Here is a 22,294-nt window from a genome sequence, read left to right as displayed (position 1 = left end):
TGGGGACAGTAAAAATCACAGCAACTTTGCTCCTGGACATCCTTTTGAAACATTACTCAGCACTAAGCCATGATTTAGTGTTATGTGCAAATCTGGGCCATAACAGAGTACAAAATCAAAGCTGCTCTGGATTATATAGTCATCAGATATGCCAGAACACCTATCTTAGAATGAGATGTGAGCTTTGCAATCTTGAAACACCTATCTTAAAATGGGATGTGAGCTTGGCCAACCTTGAAATTCTTCTTCACTTCCCCTTTTCTTAAATCAGGAACAGAAGTTGAAATTTCTTTCAGCTGATCTTGGGAGACAGAATGAAAGAAGAGGCAACTTTTTCCCCAAGCTCTCGGATTAGCTCAGGAAATTCTCCCAAGTCTAAAATTTTGGATTAGTTCAAGGAAAGCTGTGGAGATCTCCCCCATCTTTATTACTCTGTGAGTTTTCAAATATTCTGATCCACCATTCCTTAACTAATCAGATCGGATCAGGCTAATTTCTTTGGTTCTAGTCATGAGACCATTACATAACAAGGTTTAGCAATATAAAAGTAAGACAAGGTAGCAGAATGGAAGTTAACTAGGACACAAATAAATTGCAGCATGAACAAATGTAGATGCTAGGTTTTCCAAGAAAATTGCATTCCTTAACTGATAGATTAAGGCCATACATTGCCCTGTTTGCTCCCTTTGAGAACTATTTTAAATGAGAATTTTTGTTTCCCTGTTTTATTTCTAAGAAGTAAAGCTACTTTCATAATGGGGGCAGGGGAGAGAAAACATTGGGAAATAAGATCAATAATAGTTGGACAACTTCAGCTGCTTCGTGCGCAGTGAGGATCTCAGATAAGCAGCTTAGCTGAATTAATTTTTTGGCTGCAGTGTGTCATATGAGGTATGTGGGATTTTTGTGGCCAGATGCCAAAATTACAGATGAATGGTGTTTCCTTCAAGACATGCCAATCAGGTAGGGAACCATGAATGGGAACTTTGCCTACAGCTGCTTCATAACAGCACCATTGATGCTTTCAGCCCCCATTAGTAGTCTTAGCCCTCTGAAGTTGATCCTTTTTCATCTAGTTTCATCTCATTTGCTGTCCCCATTCTCCTTATGTTGCCAAAGCGAAAGAATTATTTCCCTGAAGAAGCACTGAGGAATTATTTTGATTACATGACTGGTCTATTAGCAATCTGCTAAAGCACAGACCTGGTACCAAACCTGGTATTGATTTTTCTAAGGCACAGCAGCAACAACAAAAAGTTCCCCATTGGGTGCAGAAAATTGGCTTTGGCATTGCAGATTTAGTTTCTTTTGAGTGACAGGGTGGACTTGTTTTTCAGTTTCTCTCTCTCTTTGTGTGTAGGGGAGAGAGAGAGAGAGAGAGAGAGAGGTACAGGGTTGGATTTAGGTTTGATGAGGCCCTAAGCTACTGAAGGTAATGGGTCCCTTTATATTTCCAGCTGTTCTTTGTCAACAACAAATTGTCTCTGTTTTTTGTGTTGAATATATGCTATATAGTAATTTATGGACCTAATAGGTATCTAAAGCCATTTGCACATGCAGAATGTAGACACCCTATATATAGAAATGAGCAAACCAGTGGTATTTTAGGGAGCAGGCTAGCAGGCAGGGCCCATTACTTACATCATAGGAGCCTACAAAACACAAAACACTGTTGCTCTTTGTAGGTTTTATTTTATTTGTTTTTTATCTTATATTTTGGAAATGTACATCCAGTTTCTTTCTTCCTTTAATTTTTTGTGGGGCCCCCAACAGAGTGGGGCCCCAAGCTATAGCTTGTTTAGCTTATACGCAAATCTGGCACTGGATAGATAGATAGATATAGATAGATAGATGGATGGATGATACATGCATGCATACATTTACAATATGCAGATTGCAAAAGGAATGATAAAAAATGGCAAAGTCCCAAAGCCAATCAGTACAAACTACTCCACAGTGGAGCACACCTTTTCTGAGGAGACAAAGGATCTAAATTACTGTTTCCTATCCTCCATTCCATCCTCTAATTCAGAAAACAAAATGCCATAAGAATATAGGAAGCTGTCTCAATCCGTTGGTCCATCTGAGCAACCCTTTAATTATTGAGCAACCCTTTAATTATTATTATTTTTTAATTTTTGCGTGTGCATAACGTCATCAGGTGCAAAGAAATGGTAAAATTATTGTGTCTAACCACCATGGACAAGCTACGTGTTCCATTCTCTTATTAATTGAAGAGTTGTCTTATACTATTGCTTTATTGCCATTTTAATGTTCTCTTATATCTCCCTCTGCGAATGCCAGTTGGCCATTGAAGAGTGGACTTAAAACACTATAAATGATATTCATAAATAGATTCTGAACATGTGTATGGTGTGATTCCACTCTCTCATCCAGGCATGAATTGGAAATGATCCCACTCTTTCATCTATACACATATCCATTGTAATTTGTGAAGCAGATTCGTTCTTGAACATTTACTAGGAACTACCTGCATTAGGTTACCACAATATATGAGTGCTCATTTTGTCCCACAAGGACTTTACTCAAAAAAATTAATTCACATTGCTACATTGCTCATGCATACATAGTCAAGCACAACTGGCTACTGTTCTAAGACTTGCCTTTTCTATTCTTGTTAGAATTCTGAACTTTAATAGGCAGTCAAAACATAGTTCAGTGACTCTATTTGTTCAGATATTTAGTACCAACTTACAAAAATCTAGCTGGGAAATGTATCCTGGTACATTTTAATTATATGAGTAATGTTTGATCAACATGCTTCAGTAGTTCATTACAGCAGTTTCAGATCCTTCATAACACTACAGAATCAATGGCCTTGCAGATTTTGGAGGGCATTATGTGAAACGTTTCCTGGTATTTTCTTAAGAAATTTCCAACAGATCTTAGACACCCTCTGCCTTCATTCTCCCCACCAAAAGCATATGGATATATGATGCCACATTAGTTTAAGAACAGCCACTGGTCTACTTTGCAAAGGATTGGTTCTTCCTCACTAGATGACCAACAACTGAACCTGGCCACATCTGCATGCAAAGCTTGTTCTCTACCCCACTCTGACCACCTCTTACTTCAAATTGTTGTAGCACTATTATGACAAGAAGCTCTGGTTAAAACCCCAAGGAATGGGATATGTGAAACACCACCCCCCCTTGAGAAAATTTGCTAGTCTTGTTGAACCTCATCAATTCATTTGTGCACACACTGTTTGATACAGATACATTCAAAATGATCACTGCATTCTCTGCAGCCTCATAAGCAGCTATGAACTTCCGTCAATGACCTAGAATTCTGACAGGCTGAGAAAGCATCGCAAATCCTGCCGGCTCCATTTCAGGGCCTTCTAAGATCAATGAAATAACAAAAAGCTATTTACTACATATCCACTATATCTAAAAAGCACTATAAATAACAAATCAATGAGGTGTCTTCCCATCATTTTTTATTTCTTCTATGGCAATTTTGTGTTATATCTATAAAAAGTGATATAGAGAATATGAGAATTCACATTTTATATGAAAATTGGCTTCATAGATAAGACCAAGGGTCGATCTAGTACAGGCATAGGAGCTCCTTTAAAGCCTGAGGGCTACATTGCCTTCTGGGTGATCTTCCAGAGGCCATGCGCCAGCAGTGAGCATGGCCAGAGGCAATAAAGTGGCCAAAGGTATCTATCTATATCTATCCCCTTGTAGAGCCAGCAATTTCTCTCTTTCTCTCTCCCCCGCCCCCGCCCGGCTTCATCCAGGCAAGGCAGAATTGAAAGATATATTCCAGCCAGGAAGATAAACAACTCACAGTGGTGGTGAGGGGGGTAGGAAGAGGGTATGTGGCTGGGAATGGCATGTTATGTATGGAAATCCCTGAAGGTCATATTTGGAGAGACACAATTGCCTCCTGGGCCTGAAGTTCCCCACCCTGAGGTTTAGCACAACCTTCTGTTCAGGGTGACCAGCCAAATGCATCTAAGAGGACATGTAGTTGTTGCCCTGTTGTTTCCTCCCCAGTGTCCTGAGGTATTTCGCCTTTGCATGTAGAGGTTCCTTCCTACTATGTAGCTATTGGTAGACCTATATTCCATAACTCTGGAGTCTTAAAGCCATCTAAGCTAGCAACCTTCACTGTGGCACTAAACCCTATCAGGTTGATGAAGTGACCCTTCAATTAGAACTACCCCTGCAAATTGCTCCTAATTAGAACTGCCAATGACATTTCACCTGAAGAGGAATTCAAAGTGACATTGATGGTGGGATTTCAAGGGAGTTTTAAACGATGGGCGAAATTCTAAGGGGGAGTCTCTCACATCCCTGCTGCAGAACAATTACAGCAAACAAACAGATGGTGTCACTGGAATACCACAGTGTCCTTTGATGAGGTATATAAGTAAATGCGGTTTCTGAAAACAATGTCACATTAAAGCTGTGCTTTATTCCTTATCTCTTGCTTGAAGGAACAAGACCCAAAAACCTACAGCAGGACTGCTCTTTAACTCATTTCCTCTGCTTCTTGACAATGTTGAACAGTTGTTTACAAGTTAAATGGAAATCTATTCAGTAGTTGCTACCTGTTTAATTACAATGAAAGAGACTGGCTAAGAACAAAGGAATATCATGCTATCCAAACAGAATGGCAATCACAGAGATTCCTGCTGTGCGTTATAAGCAGCTATTTTGCTCTCCTTCTGAGCAGTAATATCTCTCTTGAACACACATGTGCTGACTAAGCTGCATTCCATATCACTAGACTACTGGAAGTGGAAAAGATGGATCAAAGTGAAATTAATTTCACTCTATTCCAGAACTAATCTAATTTGAAAGAGGCCTGTAAAGAACAGTGGATTATGTCTGACTAAATTCTCTTTCTAGGGATAGGGTGGACAAGCTGCCATGTCTCATAGATGGATATGTGCAGTAATCACCTGTTAGCTTAAAAGAATAAAATGATTTAAGCCTGAGAGGCACTTGGCTTTCCAAAGAGCTCCTTTTGTTTGTTTGTTTATTACATATATTATCCTGACTCTCTTCCAGGATGGAATTCAAGCAGCATGTTGGACAGTTTCCCACCCCAGCAATGGCCAGATCTTGACCTTTGCTTCAGGAAGAGCATATACCCCAAGAGTCAATGGTTCTTCAGCAAACTAAATTAGGCCAATTAATGTCAATGGTCTGAGTATAACTTAAAGGCAAAGGTAAATGGACCCCTGACCGTTAGGTCCAGTCACGGATGACTCTGGGGTTGCGGTGCTCATCTTGCTTTACTGGCCGAGGGAGCCGGCGTACAGCTTCCGGGTCATGTGGCCAGCATGACTAAGCTGCTTCTGGCGAACCAGAACAGCGCACGGAAACGCTGTTTATCTTCCCGCTGGAGTGGTACCTATTTATCTACTTGCACTTTGACGTGCTTTCGAACTGCTAGGTTGGCAGGAGCAGGGACCGAGCAACGGGAGCTCACCCCGTTGCAGGGATTCGAACTGCCGACCTTCTGATTGGCAAGCCCTAGGCTCTGTAGTTTAGACCACAGCGCTACCCGAGTCCTTAAGTATAACTTAAATACTATCCCCTGTTTCATCAAAGTGTGCATGTAGGTTTTCAAACTCTCTTCCCAGATTGTGAGCTTGTTAGCTGCATGGGGTGCAGTTATCCATATGACTGAGACAGAAAATATTGTCTTAAATTTGCTCTTGCTGTCATTTGCCCTCATTTCCCCAAACAATTGCCCTTGCTTGTCTTTTGTTGAATCCGAGAGACACAGCACTGCACTGAAATTGCTAGTTGCTACATTACTTCTTTTTTTTTTTTTACTGGAGGGTATCTGACGCAGTTCTAGCATGTGTATTGATTGCATTATCTTACCTTCATAATATACTTTAAATCCATGGGCACTCACTGCAAAGTCACTGGTCAATCGTAGTGAAAATACAGATTTTGTACTGGTAATAGGTGGAGGGAGGTGAAATCCCGTTAACCTAGGGGGAAAAAAGATTTATTAATTTTGCCACAAATAAATAAATAAATCAGATTACTTCATACTTTCTTATCTTGAGTTGTGTATAAAATATTACATTATACAGCTTAGATTTTAAAGAAGGATGTCCTGTTGGGAAGCCATGTAAACCTATGAATGTTTCCTTTGGGAAAGGCAGGTGAGACTTACTAGCCAAGATAAATACAATTAAGCAGGAAGAAAATGTAGTTCTTTGTAAATGTTTTAAGGAAAGCCTAGAAATTCATACTGGTCGTACAAATACTTATTCCTTTGTTAGCTGTCCACATGGATGGCTTATGCATGGAGGGTAAGTGGTACCTAGTTGATACCTAAATATGAAAAATACTCTCTTATTTTAAAAGTTTGAAAGCCATGTGAAGCAACCATATGTCTGTCTGTAAAGCACTGGGAGTTTTGAAACAGTCAGGGTGCCTCATTCCCAGCCCAAACTACAGAAGCAGCTAGGAGAGAATAGATGTATGTGTGTGGGGGAGAGAGATAAATGCTCTCAAACTCTAACCTGTTCATCTTTTTCTCAGTTATGTTTAATGGTGATTCTGCAGTTATCTCTGTTGGGCTTGAAGAGTCTGTTCTGCTGTGTTTGTTTTTCTCTGGATGATAATGATGATGACAATTTGTGTTTTAATGATTGTTATCATTTAGCCTGTTAGCTATCTTGGATGTTTAAAATGTAGAACAATGGGGCATGAATATTTTAATAATGAATGCATGGCTAAATAAATTGTCTGCTAAGCTGCCTCTGGATCACCAAGCCTACTTTTTCTGGGTTCCTGAATAAAGAGAGGCTCATACAGTTGGACATAATAATAATAATAATAATAATAATAATAATAATAATTTTTATTTATACCCCGGCCTCCCCGGCTCAGGGCAGCTAACACCAGTAAAATCACAATAAAAACATAATAGGGGGGGAGGACAATTTAAAATACGGGTTAAAATACAATTTAAAATGCAGCCTCATTTTAATAGTAGCCCATAGTTCAAAACCATAAGGGGAGGGAAACATAAGGGTCAGACTGAGTCCAAACCAAAGGCCAGGTGGAACAGCTGTGTCTTGCAGGCCCTGCGGAAAGATGTCAAGTCCCGCAAAGATGTCAGGGCCCTAGTCTTTTGTGACAGAGCGTTCCACCAAGTCGGGGCCAGTACTGAAAAGGCCCTGGCCCTAGTTGAGACAGACTGGGGTACTTCAGAATTAACAATGAAAGGGGTAAAGCCTCTCCTTCACGTTGCCACCTCTCCCACCAGGAGGCATGTGCTATAATGCCCAAATGACGTACCGTATTTTTTGCTCTATAAGACTCACTTTTTCCCTCCTAAAAAGTAAGGGGAAACGTGTGTGCGTCTTATGGAGCAAATGCAGGCTGCGCAGCTATCCCAGAAGCCAGAACAGCAAGAGGGATTGCTGCTTTCACTGTGCAGCGATCCCTCTTGCTGTTCTGGCTTCTGAGATTCAGAATATTTTTTCTTCTTGTTTTCCTCCTCCAAAAACTAGGTGCATCTTGTGGTCTGGTGTGTCTTATTGAGCAAAAAATACGGTAATTTAAATACGGAGATGAGCATATGTCAGAAGTGATGGGCTACAATACTCATCACCCCTGACCGCTGGCCGTGATGGCAGGAGCTGATAGAATCATAGACTTGTAGAGTTGGAGGGGACGCTGAGGACCATCTGGTCCAACCCTCTGCAATGCAGGAATCTCAGCTAAAGCATCCATGACATACGAACATCCAACCTCTGCTTAAAAACCTCCAAGGAAGGAGAGCCCACTGCCACCCCAGGCTGATGGTTGCACTGTCAAACACCTCTTACTATCAGAAAGTTTTTCCTGATGTTTAGTTGGAATCTCCTTTCTAAACAACATATTGGGAGCAACATCTGCATTGCCACAGTTTCCCCATTACTGCCCCAAATATAAGCTATGCGTGCTAAGCTGGAAATATTCCATTCTTTCCATATATATTATATATATGTTTGTGTGTGTGTGTGTGTGTATATATATATATATATATATATACATACACATACACATGTATTTGTTTTGACTTTCATTGTTAACATCACAGAAGTTACACAGAAGTATTAAAAAGCAACTACAACAATACACAATTCTGGCACTTGAATATATACTCTGAATCTTGAATATACCTAGAAGATTTATGTATAATCCTCTACCCCTCTCCAATACCTTGCTGCCCTGCCTAATAAAATCTGAAGGGGAAGAAAGGGAAGAGAGAGCACAAAGAAAGCTATTTTGCACTCTCACAGTTATATGAGCAAGTGACTTGTACCATAAAATTGTTCCAAATGATTTATTTAACGAGTTAAATACAATAAAAGTCAGGCATTTCCATCTGCTTCGTGCTTTAACCAATACCCCTGTGCTATTTTAATTTTAGCCTTGACTGAAGAAGTGGCTCGTATGGAGAGAGGGTTATTCTCTGGCTGCTGTTGCATACTGCATGTAATGTAATGCCAGGAAAAAACAAAGGTCCCTGTAATAAGCAGCAAAACAACATTAACATGACAAGATTCATTGTATCCTAAAGCTAGAAATGTGAAAAAGCAACACCCTATCTTGAACATTTCTCCTTCAGGCCCAGAATATCATTGGATTTTTTTTTTATTCAAAGCCATTCTACAATTTGTCTAGGAGACAGTTCATATATTATATAAAAGCATGGTGGGGATTGTGGATGATTTGTGGTTGTCTTCATTACCAACCTCTTCAGACAGCCACAATGAGATGTGAGTTCCCAAAATCTATAGTTCACAAATCACACATGTGGACTAATCTGGATTATCATCTCTTGGTTTAGTAAATCAAACTATGAATGAGCCTTATGTGGGGTGTTATGGGATGTATGGGATGTTATGGAATGTGTTATGGGAGCCTTATGAGAGTCCCATGGACTGATCAAACCTATCCATTCTTAAGAAAATCAGCCCGGAGTGCTCACTGGAAGGACAGATCATGAAGCTGAGGCTCCAATACTTTGGCCACCTCATGAGAAGAGAAGACTCCCTGGAAAAGACCCTGATGTTGGGAAAGATGGAGGGCACAAGGAGAAGGGACGACAGAGGACGAGATGGTTGGACAGTGTTCTCAAAGCTACCAGCATGAGTTTGACCAAACTGTGGGAGGCAGTGGAAGACAGGAGTGCCTGGTGTGCTCTGGTCCATGGGGTCACGAAGAGTCGGACACGACTAAACGACTAAACAACAACAATGCAAACCATTTGTGGTGATGTCAAACAAACTAAGACCTCTTCAGTTATCTATAGTTTCCTAAGATATGCTTGTCTGCATGTGGCAAGTAGATAACTCTTGCAAGTGCTATACCACACAGTGCAGAAGTAGCAAGGGAAAAAGCAGCTCAAGATGCTAATGCTCTTTTTCTGGCTTTTTTTGGCCAAATTTACAACAACCATGATGCTAGTCCTTTTCCAATGTTAATACTTGTGCAGCACGGACAATGGCTGGTGTTGATTTGAAATGTAGTCCAAAACATCTGGAGGGCACCACATTGGGGAAGGCTCATGGCAGATTTCTGGACAGCACAGCAGACTGGACCAGGGATGGGGAACCTCTGATCATTGTACCATATATAATGGCAAGTATAGGGGCAGGTAGATATGTAGGAGCCAATGAATCCACAATTGAGAGCCCTCCAGCTGTGCATCAGCATGGGAGAGTTGAAACCTGCCAAAATATACTTTATCATTAACATATAAGCACTTTGGGGTGTTGCTAAGTGAAAAGTGAGGCTCAAATACATCAGTGTTATTATCGATGCACATATTCAGTGATTCCTCCATGCTTTTAAAATTTCCATTTTTATTTTTTTAAAAATACACTGGCGTGGAGAAAATTCTCCCGCATTATTGCTGCATAGTTTAAAATGGACTTTTCTCCATAAGAATGAAGTCTCATAATCATTGGTTCATCTACATATTAAGTAAATGAGACAAGTGACACAATTCTGGATTGTACGTTCAGGGTACAGATATGTGTAGTGGGGGTTTTCAAATACATCCGTGTGTGTTAAAAACAGGCACAGAAAGGGACTTACTGTTTCCCTCTCCTTGATTTGCTAGTTTGTTCTGTGCAGGAAAATATTACACTGGGGGGGGGGGAATTTGGAAACATGACCTCCCTGTCTTTTTGTTTGAAGTGGTACAGTCTAGAATTCTCAATCTACCACCTTGTTCTGCATAAGAGCAAAACCAATATCAACCAAGAAATTCAATTTCATTCAGATTTGAAGGCTATAATACTGGGAGTTGTCAACTGCCATACTTAGAGGAAAATATGTGCCCACAGAGTCTCTACCCACTGCCGTTTTGACAGCTCCACAGACATTCTCTCTGTCTATCACCACCTGATGGGCAATTGGAACATTCACTAAGAGTCAGCATGAAAAACTGAATTGGCATGGTGAAAAAAGAGAACTTTCAGCAAGCATAAGCCTTCAGTGATTGTGTGTGTCTTCCATCATATTCCATGATTTCTCCTTTGACAAAAATCTCATCTCTGTCCTGGAAGACTTCCAGTTTTGCACCTGTTGAGATTTAAAAAGCCAAGCACCAAGAGATAACATAACTGGCACTCTATATGGTCCTCTGATACCATATTGCAAGCCCCTTGCAAACTGCTTTAAAGAGAGAGAGAGAAAAGAAATCCTCATCCACAACAAAAAATATACAAGTTGGCCTATTTTTTCATGATATATTTCTGTTCCGTTTTAAATAAACAACAGTGTGACGGGGTGACCGTAGTCTTTCTGTCTCACTTGCACAGAGCTACTCGTGAAAGTCTGGTGGCACTGGTAGCAAAAGATGCCAGAAGTAATTGCCATGGCAACAAAGGAAGCATGTGACACATGCAGCATATCATGGGGGAACTATCTTACATAATGGTTAGCAGATGCTTTGGTAGCCTGCCATAAGCCTTCCTCCTTTGCAGTTGGATTCTTCTGTTCCTCTGCCCTTTCATAAAGATGGTAAACAATAATGTGGTCGTAAGAACTCAGGGGCTTGCCTCATTGGATCACACAAGAGTTCCATCTAGTCCAGCCTTATGCTCCCAACAGTGACTACTGAGATGCCGCTGCAAGATCACAAACAGGGCATGAAGGCCATCCACTGTTGTTCTTCACCATCTGATGCTCAGACGTTTCATTTACAAAGCATGGCTAACAGCCAATGATAAACATAGCCTTCATAAATTTGTCTCTTCTTTTTTAAAATAAAATAAAATAATGGATATTATCACATCATGAGATTCTAAAAAAATCACAGAATGAAATCATTCCAGATCATTTGTGTTTTGTTTCGGGGCTGCAAAATGGTTGCTCCTTGTTTAAGAGGCTGTTCTGGCCAGGAGAGTAAAAACTTCAACAACAACTTCTTCTTCTTCGTCGTCTTCTTCTTCAAATTTGTATACCATGCTTCATCCGAAGATCACAGGGCAGTTCACAACATAAAAAATACAGAATGAGAACAAAAAAAGCATAACAAAACAGCTGATGAGTGGGTGGATGTGGTTTGGGGGAAATGGCCTGCAGGCCAGCTGTTCCCCACCCCTAGGCAAAGCAGTAAGATTTGCAACTGAGCAAAGATTTGAGGCTAAGTATCCTTGGTCAAAGTCTGGCACCAGCCAATATACCGTATTTTTCGCTCTATAACACGCACCCGACCATAACACACACGTAGTTTTTAGAGGAGGAAAACAAGAAAAAAATATTCTAAACGAAACAGTGGATGTATGATTTTTGTGGTTCATGCTGTGGCCACAGACAAGTGATCTGATGGTGAATTTGGGGTGACCCAGTGCAAAAATCCTGAGGATCCATGTGGATCCATGCTTTGTAACCACGTTTTAAGTGGGGAAGGAAGGAAAAGCACTCAAGGGACAAGGAGCATGTGTGGGGTGTGTGGAGAAGGATGCTGCTAATAATGCAGAAGAGGGGTTTAAGGGGAGAAGGAGCACGCGTGGGGTGGGTGGAGAAGGATGCTTCTAATAATGAAGAAGAAGAGGGGTATAAGGGGAGAAGGCTCCTCTCCTCTCCCACTTTGCTCCTTTAAAGCAAGCAGGCTCTGCTTTTCTCCCTCATCCCCGCTCATCCCCGGTTTAGCGAGCTGAAAAACTTTGCTGCTACGTAGCGAGCTGAATGGGGAGGAGAGAAGGACAGAGAGCCTGCTTGCTTTAAAGGAGCCAACCGGACAGGAGCCTCTTACACTTGTGTAAGCGGCTCCTCTCCTCTCCCGCTTTGCTCCTTTAAAGAAGCAGGCTCTCTGTCCCTCTCTCCTCCACACTCAGCGGCTCTTCTCCCGCTTTGATGTTTCAAAGCGAGCCACGGAGGAGGGAAGGAAGGGGAACCATGGATCCTCTGCTCAAGACTGCAGCAGATCCCCCCGCCACCCGCAGGCATTCGCTCCATAACACGCACAGACATTTCCCCTTACTTTCTAGGAGGAAAAAAGTGAGTGTTATGGTGCAAAAAATACGGTACCTTGCTGGCTCTCAAATATTCCTTGATTGCAGACTCACATTTGTTTTGCTCCTCCTGGAGTACAGCTGGGCTTTACTGATGAATGAATGCTTCCTATATGTTTATAATCACTTTCAAATGTTCTCATCATTCACAAAGTAACATTTAGTAAGCAGCGCTTCTAAAAATACTGTTTCACAATCTCCAGAAAAACCTTAGCAGCAATTGGTTTTTCTGGGCATAGCCAATTATAAATGACTAGGCATGAGTCAGGTATTTTTATGTATCCACAATCATTGAAATCAAATAATGAGCTGGCTGAAATTGCTCTTCTACATTTATGTGATCAACTTTTGTCCAGAAAACATATTTTTCATCATGAGGAACTTTCAGCTCTTAATTAAAGCTCCAGAGGTTGTTTTCTGCTGCTCCAGAGAAGCGGACACGGAGCAATGGATCCAAACTACAAGAAAGAAGATTCCACCTAAACATTAGGAAGAACTTCCTGACAGTAAGAGCTGTTCGACAGTGGAATTTGCTGCCAAGGAGTGTGGTGGGGTCTCCTTCTTTGGAGGTCTTTAAGCAGAGGCTTGACAACCATATGTCAGGAGTGCTCTGATGGTGTTTCCTGCTTGGCAGGGGGTTGGATTCGATGGCCCTTGTGGTCTCTTCCAACTCTATGATTCTATGATTCTAAAGCACTGACCCATTTCGTCTAAGGGAGATTGTTATGCATTGCATGTTTAAGGTCTTGTTTTTGTTTTTACAAAAAAAAAACAGCAGAATTTGGTGAAACTTTAGGAAATGCTGCGGTTCTGAGAAATTTGGCTAGTGTCATCAAAACACTTCTGGCTTTCTCTCAAAAAGCATCACCTGACGAGAAATCCCCCAAGTCAGTTTGAACGTCACCAACAGAGCCTAATTTCTGTGGCAACTCTACTTGCAATATTCCATCCCCTTACTGCCAGAAATTTCAGCAAAGTGATTAAACTTAGACGTTGCAGAATTTCATCCTTAGGCTATGATTATAATATGCTTTTCAACCATAGAAACTGTATCGACGTCAGTAGACTTAGGTGCTAAATGCATCCTTCCATAACATAGGAACTTTAAGTCAATATCCACTGAGACACCTTGAGTTCAATAGACCCCTCCAGTATAGATTATTTTTAAGCTCTAAGAGATGATTCACTGAAAATCAATTGCATGCAACATTATGTGGTCACTTTAACGAAATTAGAGCAGACCAAAGAAGTTGCTAGGACTAGTGGGGAGGGGAGGGGATTGTTTTTCTTGGACTGGTATAATTTTATGTAAAATATGCTATGTTCCCTCCATTCCCTTATCTCTCCCCCCCCCCCCTTTCTGCTTAATTGGCAGGTCACCTTGGCCTGTAGGCCTCACATTTTCATCAATATTTATTTTCAAAGCTGCACTGAAGTTATGAGGATAAACATTTAATTGCATGTCAAATGAGCATTCTGCTTCCAAACTGGACTCTAAACTCATTAGCCCTTAAGGAAAGATGCACTTTCAATTGCAAGATCAAATTAGAGCAATAGCTTCAAAACTCCTAAGCCAAAATGACGGGAAACAGTCCTGATTTGTCACAGCAAAAGTGCTCCCAGAGAAATTGTTGACATTAGAGTGGAATGATGTACATAAGCTGACAGCCCCTAATGCAGCTGGTAATTGTGGACTCTGAAGTAAAGTACTGTATTTGTAAAATAGAGGCTTGATTACATAGGGTGAAGCCAGATCATTTTAAACCAGCTTGCTAAACATATAACACTATTCATCTGCTGTAAGAAAAGGAACTTTCACTACTAGTGAAGCATCACATGTTGAATGTCAAATGACAATTTATTATTTTGGTCCTTTGAAACTGAGCACAGTGGGGTAGAGATGGGTTTTGCATTACAAAATATAGCCCTCCTTAGACATTCAAATTCAGGTACGGTATATTGAATGTGTGAAGGTGGAGGAGGGGAAAGCATTATTACACCCACTGCCCGTACTCTCAACACCCATGCAATGATCCAACCTTCTGCACAGAAGACAAGTGTATACAAGCTGTGTGCAAGCTGTATGAACAATCAGATCTCGGACTGCCCATAGACGGCAAATGCATCTACAAGTTGTTGTTTTTATAAGGTTCCTTGTTGTTTTTGCAGGTTCTTTCTGCGCAGCTCCAGAGAAGCACTTTGCTGAACTCTTCCTTGCTGCTTAGCACCCTTTGTTAGTTTCAATATCAATTTTCTTCTGAATGGGCGGACAATACATCCAGGCTTCTGCTAGCCTCTCCAATAGCCTGTTGCTAGTCCACCACCTGTCTCAGCTTCAACCTTCTCTCAAAGGTTAGTATCCTCAGACCCTTAACAGCAGTGGCTCAACTGGTGTATTGTGTTCCAGCCAGAATACCCTTCAACCAATTAGATTTGTGGCATATAATTCTCTCACCTCATCAGACCACTTCTCTTTTGCAATGAGTGATCAAGAACTGATGGTGATGATGCTGTTCATCATAAGATCTCAGGGCAGTTTGCAGATTTCTACCCAGCTAGCCCATCAGAAGTGAAATTTTTACAATCCTTTAACACAGTATAAAGGGAACCCAGCTTCTGAATCCAGTTTTTTGCAACTAAGTAACTGACACCTGATAGCTACCAACAGATGCTTAGTATTTCAAACTTAGCATTTCACATAACACCATATGCACAGTAAACTCTTAGATGCTCTATAGAAAACAAAACCTTCCACCATGAACACATTTTTAAATATGTGAGAGATTAAGATATTATTATTATTATTATTATTATTATTAATTGAATTTATATACCGCCCTATACCCGGAGGTCTCAGGGTGGTTCACATAAAAAGATCACAGTATACAAAATAAAAATAAAAGCAATATCTCAATAATACCCCAATAACTCAATAATACCCCACAAAAAGAGCCATATTTTATAATGTATAAATCTCCCTTGCCCATGCACTGCAATCATGCTAACAATTAGGCCTCTATGCACCTGTAATGAATATATATATGAAATAAAGAGACATGCATTGTTTGGCCTTTAGACTGTTTGGGGGACACAATATAGGAAAGGACACAATAGAGTAGGACACAAACTGGGGAAAGCGTATGTGTTATTGACTCTACTGGGGTTTAGACTGACCACCAAAATTATCTTCATTTGGGTACACAATGGCCTTTGTCTATGGATGAGGAATTCAATATGGTCAGCATCTTGATTTCTGTAACTGAGGCACCATCACATTTGACTGTGAGCAAGAAAATGAAGCTGGAATAGACTGCACAGATGAAATGGGTGGTGTTTTGCAAATGCGAATAGAGTTTATTTTCAGTGGTTTCTGTAAAATTTGGTGGAAGTATATTCAACTAGGTGCATGGCTGAAGTAGGCGACATCAGCCTGTTGCTCGAGAGACAGTCTCTGGTGCTAATTTCCAGCCTAATTGTGATATTGAGCATGCCTTTAAATTTTCCCCATATGTGTATAGTTGCTATTATGTGGGCAGGATGGTCTTGGGATCGTATTGAAAACAACATTTTCCTCTACTTACAAAAGTTCTTCTATTAATAGAAACAAGATAAGAAGAGTGGTCACAACACAGGCAATTTCTCAACTTACTGTATTTCAAGCTTTCATCTACCACACAAATAACTTTAATTTGCTTCTCTGGTGTTCTTAAAAGAGACATATGCTAAGTCTGAACTGCTGAAAGCAAAACAGAGAAATACTTGGAAAGAAAATGTTTGCAATTAAAGAGTTTTGCATAGGTTTTTCAGCTGTGGCAGTACTGTTGAGTTTCAAGCACTTAAGAAAACTGGACTTTGGTGTTCAAGGTAGTTTTTTTCGTGTTGTTTTTGTTTACAATGAGTAACCAGTGAGGCATGAGCTCTGTCAAGTATAATTGTTTATTTGACACTAAAATGGGGAATGCCTAAAGGTGTATTACGGAAGGCTTTAACATGGGGAAATTCCACTATAGAATACGAAGTGGTATCTGAACTCCTTGATGGGTTGATAATTAACAATTGTTGTTTTCGGCTAGCTAACATGTGAGTGTTAGATCAGGTGACAAAGGTATTTGGTTGCAAATTTCCATTTTGAAATGTTCTCAAGCTCTGTGGAAGCATAGATGTGTAAATGGCTCTCCAGGAAAACAACTCCAGGCAAAATGGAAGATGTAAGGAGTGAGACCTTTGCTTAGACTTATCTTTTATTTCTAAGATGCTGAGCCAATGCTGGACAGCACAAGAACTTATGTATGAACTTATTTGGATGTATCTTTGATGTTTTTTGTTCTGCTTAAAATAAAGTTCTACAAGTAAAGTTTTGAATAATATCTAATGGGAGGAGTTAGTTTTTATGCATCTAGTCGCTTCAAGCTGTGCCATATTAGAAGAGAGTTTGGATTTGATATCCCGCCTTTCACTCCCTTTAAGGAGTCTCAAAGCGGCTAACATTCTCCTTTCCCTTCCTCCCCCACAACAAACACTCTGTGAGGTGAGTGGGGCTGAGAGACTTCAGAGAAGTGTGACTGGCCCAAGGTCACCCAGCAGCTGCATGTGGAGGAGCGGGGAAGCGAACCCAGTTCACCAGATTACGAGTCCACCGCTCTTAACCACTACACCAAACTGGCTCTCTGCAATAAGCACTCCCCGCTACCAACCAAACAATTTGGGGGGGGGGGACACAACTCTCAAATAATTTTTCAGTCATTCAAGTAGAACTTGAAAAGCCCAAATGAGTGAAGCTTATAGTCTTTCTTCCCTGCCTTATCTTACTCCCATGCAGGAGAACTTCCAAGAGGATATTCTTGCCAGGAATCATGAAGTTTGTAGTTTGAAAACTGCAGCCCTGACAAGAAGGGCTCTGTAGCAGTAGTAATAGTAGTAGAATCCAATTTCAAGTTAGGCCTCACTCCAATCTGATGTAGCCAAACTTTTTGATAGCATGTACAGACAGTATATCACTTGTCCCTGATAGCGCAATCTTAGATGGGCTGACTCCGGCCCTAACTGTGAAAACAGCAATGGCCAATCCATCAAGCTGCAACAGAGGGAGAAAAGGGAATCAGGGCTCGTCCATTGGTTCTGCTTAAACATTAGTTATAGTTCATTTCCCTTATCTGTTATTTACCAGTAGCCATTCCATCAGGTTTGCGAACTGATTCTCTATCAGTTAGTCATTATTAGAACTTCGTAAGAACTGGCTGAGTTTGCTTCTGCCTGTCCAGCTTCTCCTCCCTCCCTCCCTCTCCCCCTTTCCTTTTCTACCATGTCCTTTAAATTATAAACCTGAATGCAGGGACACTAAGTGTTTTCAGCTGAATATCAGGTTTAAAAGGCTTTAAATAAATGAACGCATGTCTAGATGTAGAGCTGGAAAAGGTTCAGAAAAGGTCAACCAAAATTATTGATGGGATGGAGCAACTTAACTAAGAAGAAAGGTTAAAACATTTGGGGATTTTTAGTTTAGATAAAATGTGAGTTAACAGGAGACATCATAAAAGTATATAAAATTATGCAAAGCCTAGAGAAAGTAAAGAAGAGCTTTCAACCTCTGTCATAACACTAGAACTCGTGGTCAACAAATGAAGCTGAATGTTGGAAGATTCAGGACAGACGGAAGAAAATACTGTATTTTTCTGTGTATATGACTATATTTTTTCCCAAATTTGTCAAGTTTAGAATTGGAGGTCGTCTTACACACACAATGTTGCAATTATTTCTTTCTTAATTTTGGGCTCAAAATTTAGGGGTCATCTTATACATGGGGTCAATTTATATGCTGAAAAATATGGTACTTCTTCACAGCGTGCATAGCTGAACTATGGAATCTGCTGCCACAAGAAGTAGTGATGTTCAACTTGGGTGGCTTCAAAAGAGGACTTAAACAATTTCATGAAGAATAATACTACCAATGTGTATGTTCTATCTCCACTGTGAGAGGCACTATATCTCTGAATGTTAGTTGTTGGGAATCACAAGTAGGGAGAGTGTTGTTGAGCACAGGTCCTGCTTCAAGGCTTCCCATAGGTTGGCCACTGTAAGAAAAGGATGCTGTTGGCATAATCCAGCAGGCTCTGATTATTTTCTTAGTCCAATGTGTGGATAGAATTGCAGACCAGATATAACTTTTTTTGCAAATGTACAGTGACGTTATAGGTTTCCGAAGTTTAAATACAGATTAGATTAAACCAGAGCTTTTATTTAATCATTTTCTATTGAATACAATTTCTATTTCCCAAAGTTTAAATGTCTTTAGCACAGAGGGAACTGCTTCTCTTTATGACAGGAACAGCTGGGGTTCACTGCAACCCTTGTTATTAGCTAATATTCCCTGCTATTCTATTCTAGATTTAAGTTGATTTTGGCCTTCTGATCTCTGTCAAATCTTTGTTCCACAATAGCTTCAATCCCTGGCACATACAAGACAATGGCATTTGCTTTTTCTTATGACTGAGGTATCAGGCAGGAGATATGATTGCTTAATAAAGTAAGCATTTTAAAAAGGTCAAGGACTGTATCTTGACATCCTCTGCCAAGGAAAAATTATACATTTGTGTGAGGTTCATGCTCATTGACAGTGAAAAGCCCAGCTTCTATTTTCAGTCAGTCCATTCTTGCTTATGCCTCCATTTCAGCTCATCTGCTGAAAAACAAACATTTCCACCCTGTCACTCTGGAACACCAGTAACTCCATACCAGAAATGGACAGTTCTGTCAATGTCACTTGTCTCGGTAACTGAGAATTAATCAGCTGGGTGCTTTGCCTCCTCTTCTTCCTCTTTTTGCAGCTGCAGCCAGAGAAATTCAGTTCTCTTAGGTTCCCATTTTCCCCACCTTAAATTCAGTTCTCCACATTTCTGCAAGCCATTGTTGTTGTCCAATTACATTTTTGTCAGCATTTTAGTGCGACTTTCTCCCAATAAACCCATTTTGTATGTAATTTTGACTAATGTGCTTGTTTGCAAAAAACCATTTTCCCTAATACAATGTTGTGTTATCTTCACTAACACAACACTATCCCCTAATATATTCATTTGTAAGAAACATTGTTTAGTTCTCCAGAACTGCATCACAAAATCTACGTAAGTGTGAATTTCAAAGGGCATCTATATTTTGGAATGATTATGGCTTGGGAAACCCAGCCAGGAGGGCAGGGTATAAGTGATAAAATTATTATTATAAATTCTTCTTCTTCTTCTTCTTCTTCTTCATTGAAGTACATATTAAGTAGTTTCTCATTAAAATAAAAGTGAATTTCTCCTCATCCTTACTTGGTACCTTCCAATATCTCACTAATTAAAGTGGAGACAATCTTCTGTTTGAGGTTTTTATATGCTGTTTGTCATAATAGCTATTATTTTGGGTGGGGGAAAGTGTTACTGAAAATACGGCCTACATACATGCTGCCATAACTTACCTCTTCAGTAGAAGACAAACCCCCCCACACATAAAAACCTTGCTTGTAGATTTCATTATTTATGCTTGCAATAGTTTTACAGGGGATTATGAGCTTTTCACTTACTTTTTGTACAGCTCCAATTAAACTTGGGGGGGATTTTACTTCTCCCTCATCAGAGCGGTTCCTTGTGATTTTTACCAGAGATAGCATTTTCTGTCTTTGACCTATGGACAGCTTTTAATAGATTTGATTTTTAATAGGTCACTTTCCTTCTCTGCTTCTTTATTCTTTAATTATTCTTGAATGAAGTTCGGACTTCACTATTTCATTTTTAAACACACACCTGCTTTTCCTTTTCTTCTTCTTTTTACATGAACAAGTTTTCTATTGGAATTCTCCTGAATCCTCTGTCTTGGATTTTAGACGGATCTCAACTAACCCACGTCTAATATCATAGAAGCCTGTTTCCTGGAATTTACCTTTGGCTCCTGTCATCTTAGATGTAGGTAATTTTAACATTGCTGGAACAGATCTGCATGGATACTCAGCCAACTGTGGCAGACTAATACAATACCATTGAAATAAACTGCATTTAAAAGACATACAAGTGTATTTTAATTACATTTATTTGAATGAGATTTAGGTTTTTCTCTCTTTGTCTGAGTGTGCTCTTTAGGATTAACAATCAGGATATGATTTATGAACCAGTTTTGTTTTTTGTATTTTGTGTGTGTTAAATTACCATCTTTCTCCTGTCAAGATATGAAGTCATTGAATCAATTAATGCATTATTTAAAAATAATGATCATAGGTCAAAGCAGAGCATTCTATAATTGAGTAGTAGCTTTGAACTAAACAAGTAATTACTTGTCAGCCCCTGGTACAATCATTTATATTCCTGATCAAACATAGGTTAAGAAAAAACAGCCTCTGCCTCATTATGATACTCAAACTTTCATTATATAATGCTACATCTGTCAACTATGAATTTAATTGATTTACAGTGCTTTTGATTTTCTCCTTTTCTTCCTTTTAGCAAAAGCAAGTGTGCTATATATGGGTTAATAGAAGTTGAAAGGGGAATGTGCATACATTCTGGTGGATGTTCACAGAAAGTCATGGGGAATATGCACAACAAAAATAGGATAGAGAGGGAATTTAGTACAGTGCCCGATCAATACATAAGGTGGAAGTTACATTAAAATTGCAGTGGTCATTAATTCTCATTAAGTACCGAGTTCCTCTCTCTCATCTGTAACACAACTTCTTCTTGGTGGAAAGCAAGCGTTGTGTCACCGAACTATGGCACAACTTGCCTCATATTCTGACATCATTACACTATGCATTTCTTTACTTCCACTTGGCACCATTTGCATCTGGCAGTTGGAAATCTATAGCTGAATGATACCAGAACATGGGGCAAATTGTACTGTATGTTAAGGAGAGTGAGAGGGAACTCAGCGTATAATGAATGAAAGTTAACATGAACTGAAAACAACAAACGCAAGTGTAACAATGGAATAAGTCAAGAATCAGTAAGTGAAGTCATTTAATTACATCAAGTAATAAACTTATCTGGTAACGTCATGGCATGATCCACCAGGATAAGCAGCTGAGGATGCAGTGGACCTCTGGCTCAATTGGCTGATTCCCACCTCAGCTGGCATTAAGTCTCCAGCTCTGGCTCAGCTGAAAATACACCAGTGTAACTTGCTCATCTTAGCTGAGCCAAAAATGGCTGAGCTGAGACAGGTCCACAAACATTTTTGCCAGACAAAAATGCTCCTCTTCAATCAGGCCTTTGGCTTATTAATATCTTATACCACTTTTAAAAGTGTTTGTGGGAGGCGCTGTAGGGAGGGTGTTTTGGTTGGTTTGATTGAGGGTTTTTTGTTCTTGTTTTTATCTTGCATTTTCTGCTTTTACATTGTATTTGTATGTTGGGAACCTCCCTAAGATCTGTAGATGAAGGGTGGTATACTAACTAACTAACTAACTAACTAAGAACTTAATTTGTTCTGGAGGTCCGTTCTTAACCTGAAATTGTTCTTAACCTGAGGTACCACTTTAGCTAATGGGGTCTCCCACTGCCGCCATGCAATTTCTGTTCTCATCCTGAAGCAAAGTTCTTAACCTGAGGTACTATTTCTTGGTCAGCGGAGTCTGTAACCTGAAGCGTCTGTAACCTGAAGTGTCTGTAACCCGAGGTACCACTGTAACTAACTACCGAAGAATCTTGTACCACCAGAAAGATTTCATGTAGAAATCCAGTTGGACACTTCTCTTTGATATAGCTTGGCAACTATTCATGCTGGATCTTCCTTGCAGAAATT

The 22,294-nt window shown here is 40.0% G+C and overlaps 1 protein-coding gene across 4 annotated transcripts in view; it reads right to left on the bottom strand.

The window, feature by feature from the left end:
• CSMD3 (CUB and Sushi multiple domains 3) overlaps positions 1-22,294 on the bottom strand; it is a 568,382-nt gene that overhangs the window by 427,239 nt on the left and 118,849 nt on the right. For all 4 annotated transcript variants that reach the window (XR_014513736.1, XM_083450329.1, XM_083450330.1 and 1 more), the window contains exon 3: positions 5,874-5,986. Coding sequence is in view for 3 of the 4 variants with exons in the window: in XM_083450329.1 (XP_083306455.1) it covers positions 5,874-5,986 (113 nt within the window). In the remaining variant the exon portion in view is untranslated. The remainder of the gene's footprint in view (positions 1-5,873; positions 5,987-22,294) is intronic.

The sequence above is a fragment of the Podarcis tiliguerta genome (genome assembly GCF_965153285.1).
Source record: "Podarcis tiliguerta genome assembly, chromosome: 7".
Classification (NCBI taxonomy): Eukaryota; Metazoa; Chordata; class Lepidosauria; order Squamata; family Lacertidae; genus Podarcis; species Podarcis tiliguerta.
This window is presented reverse-complemented; position numbering and strand designations above follow the sequence as displayed.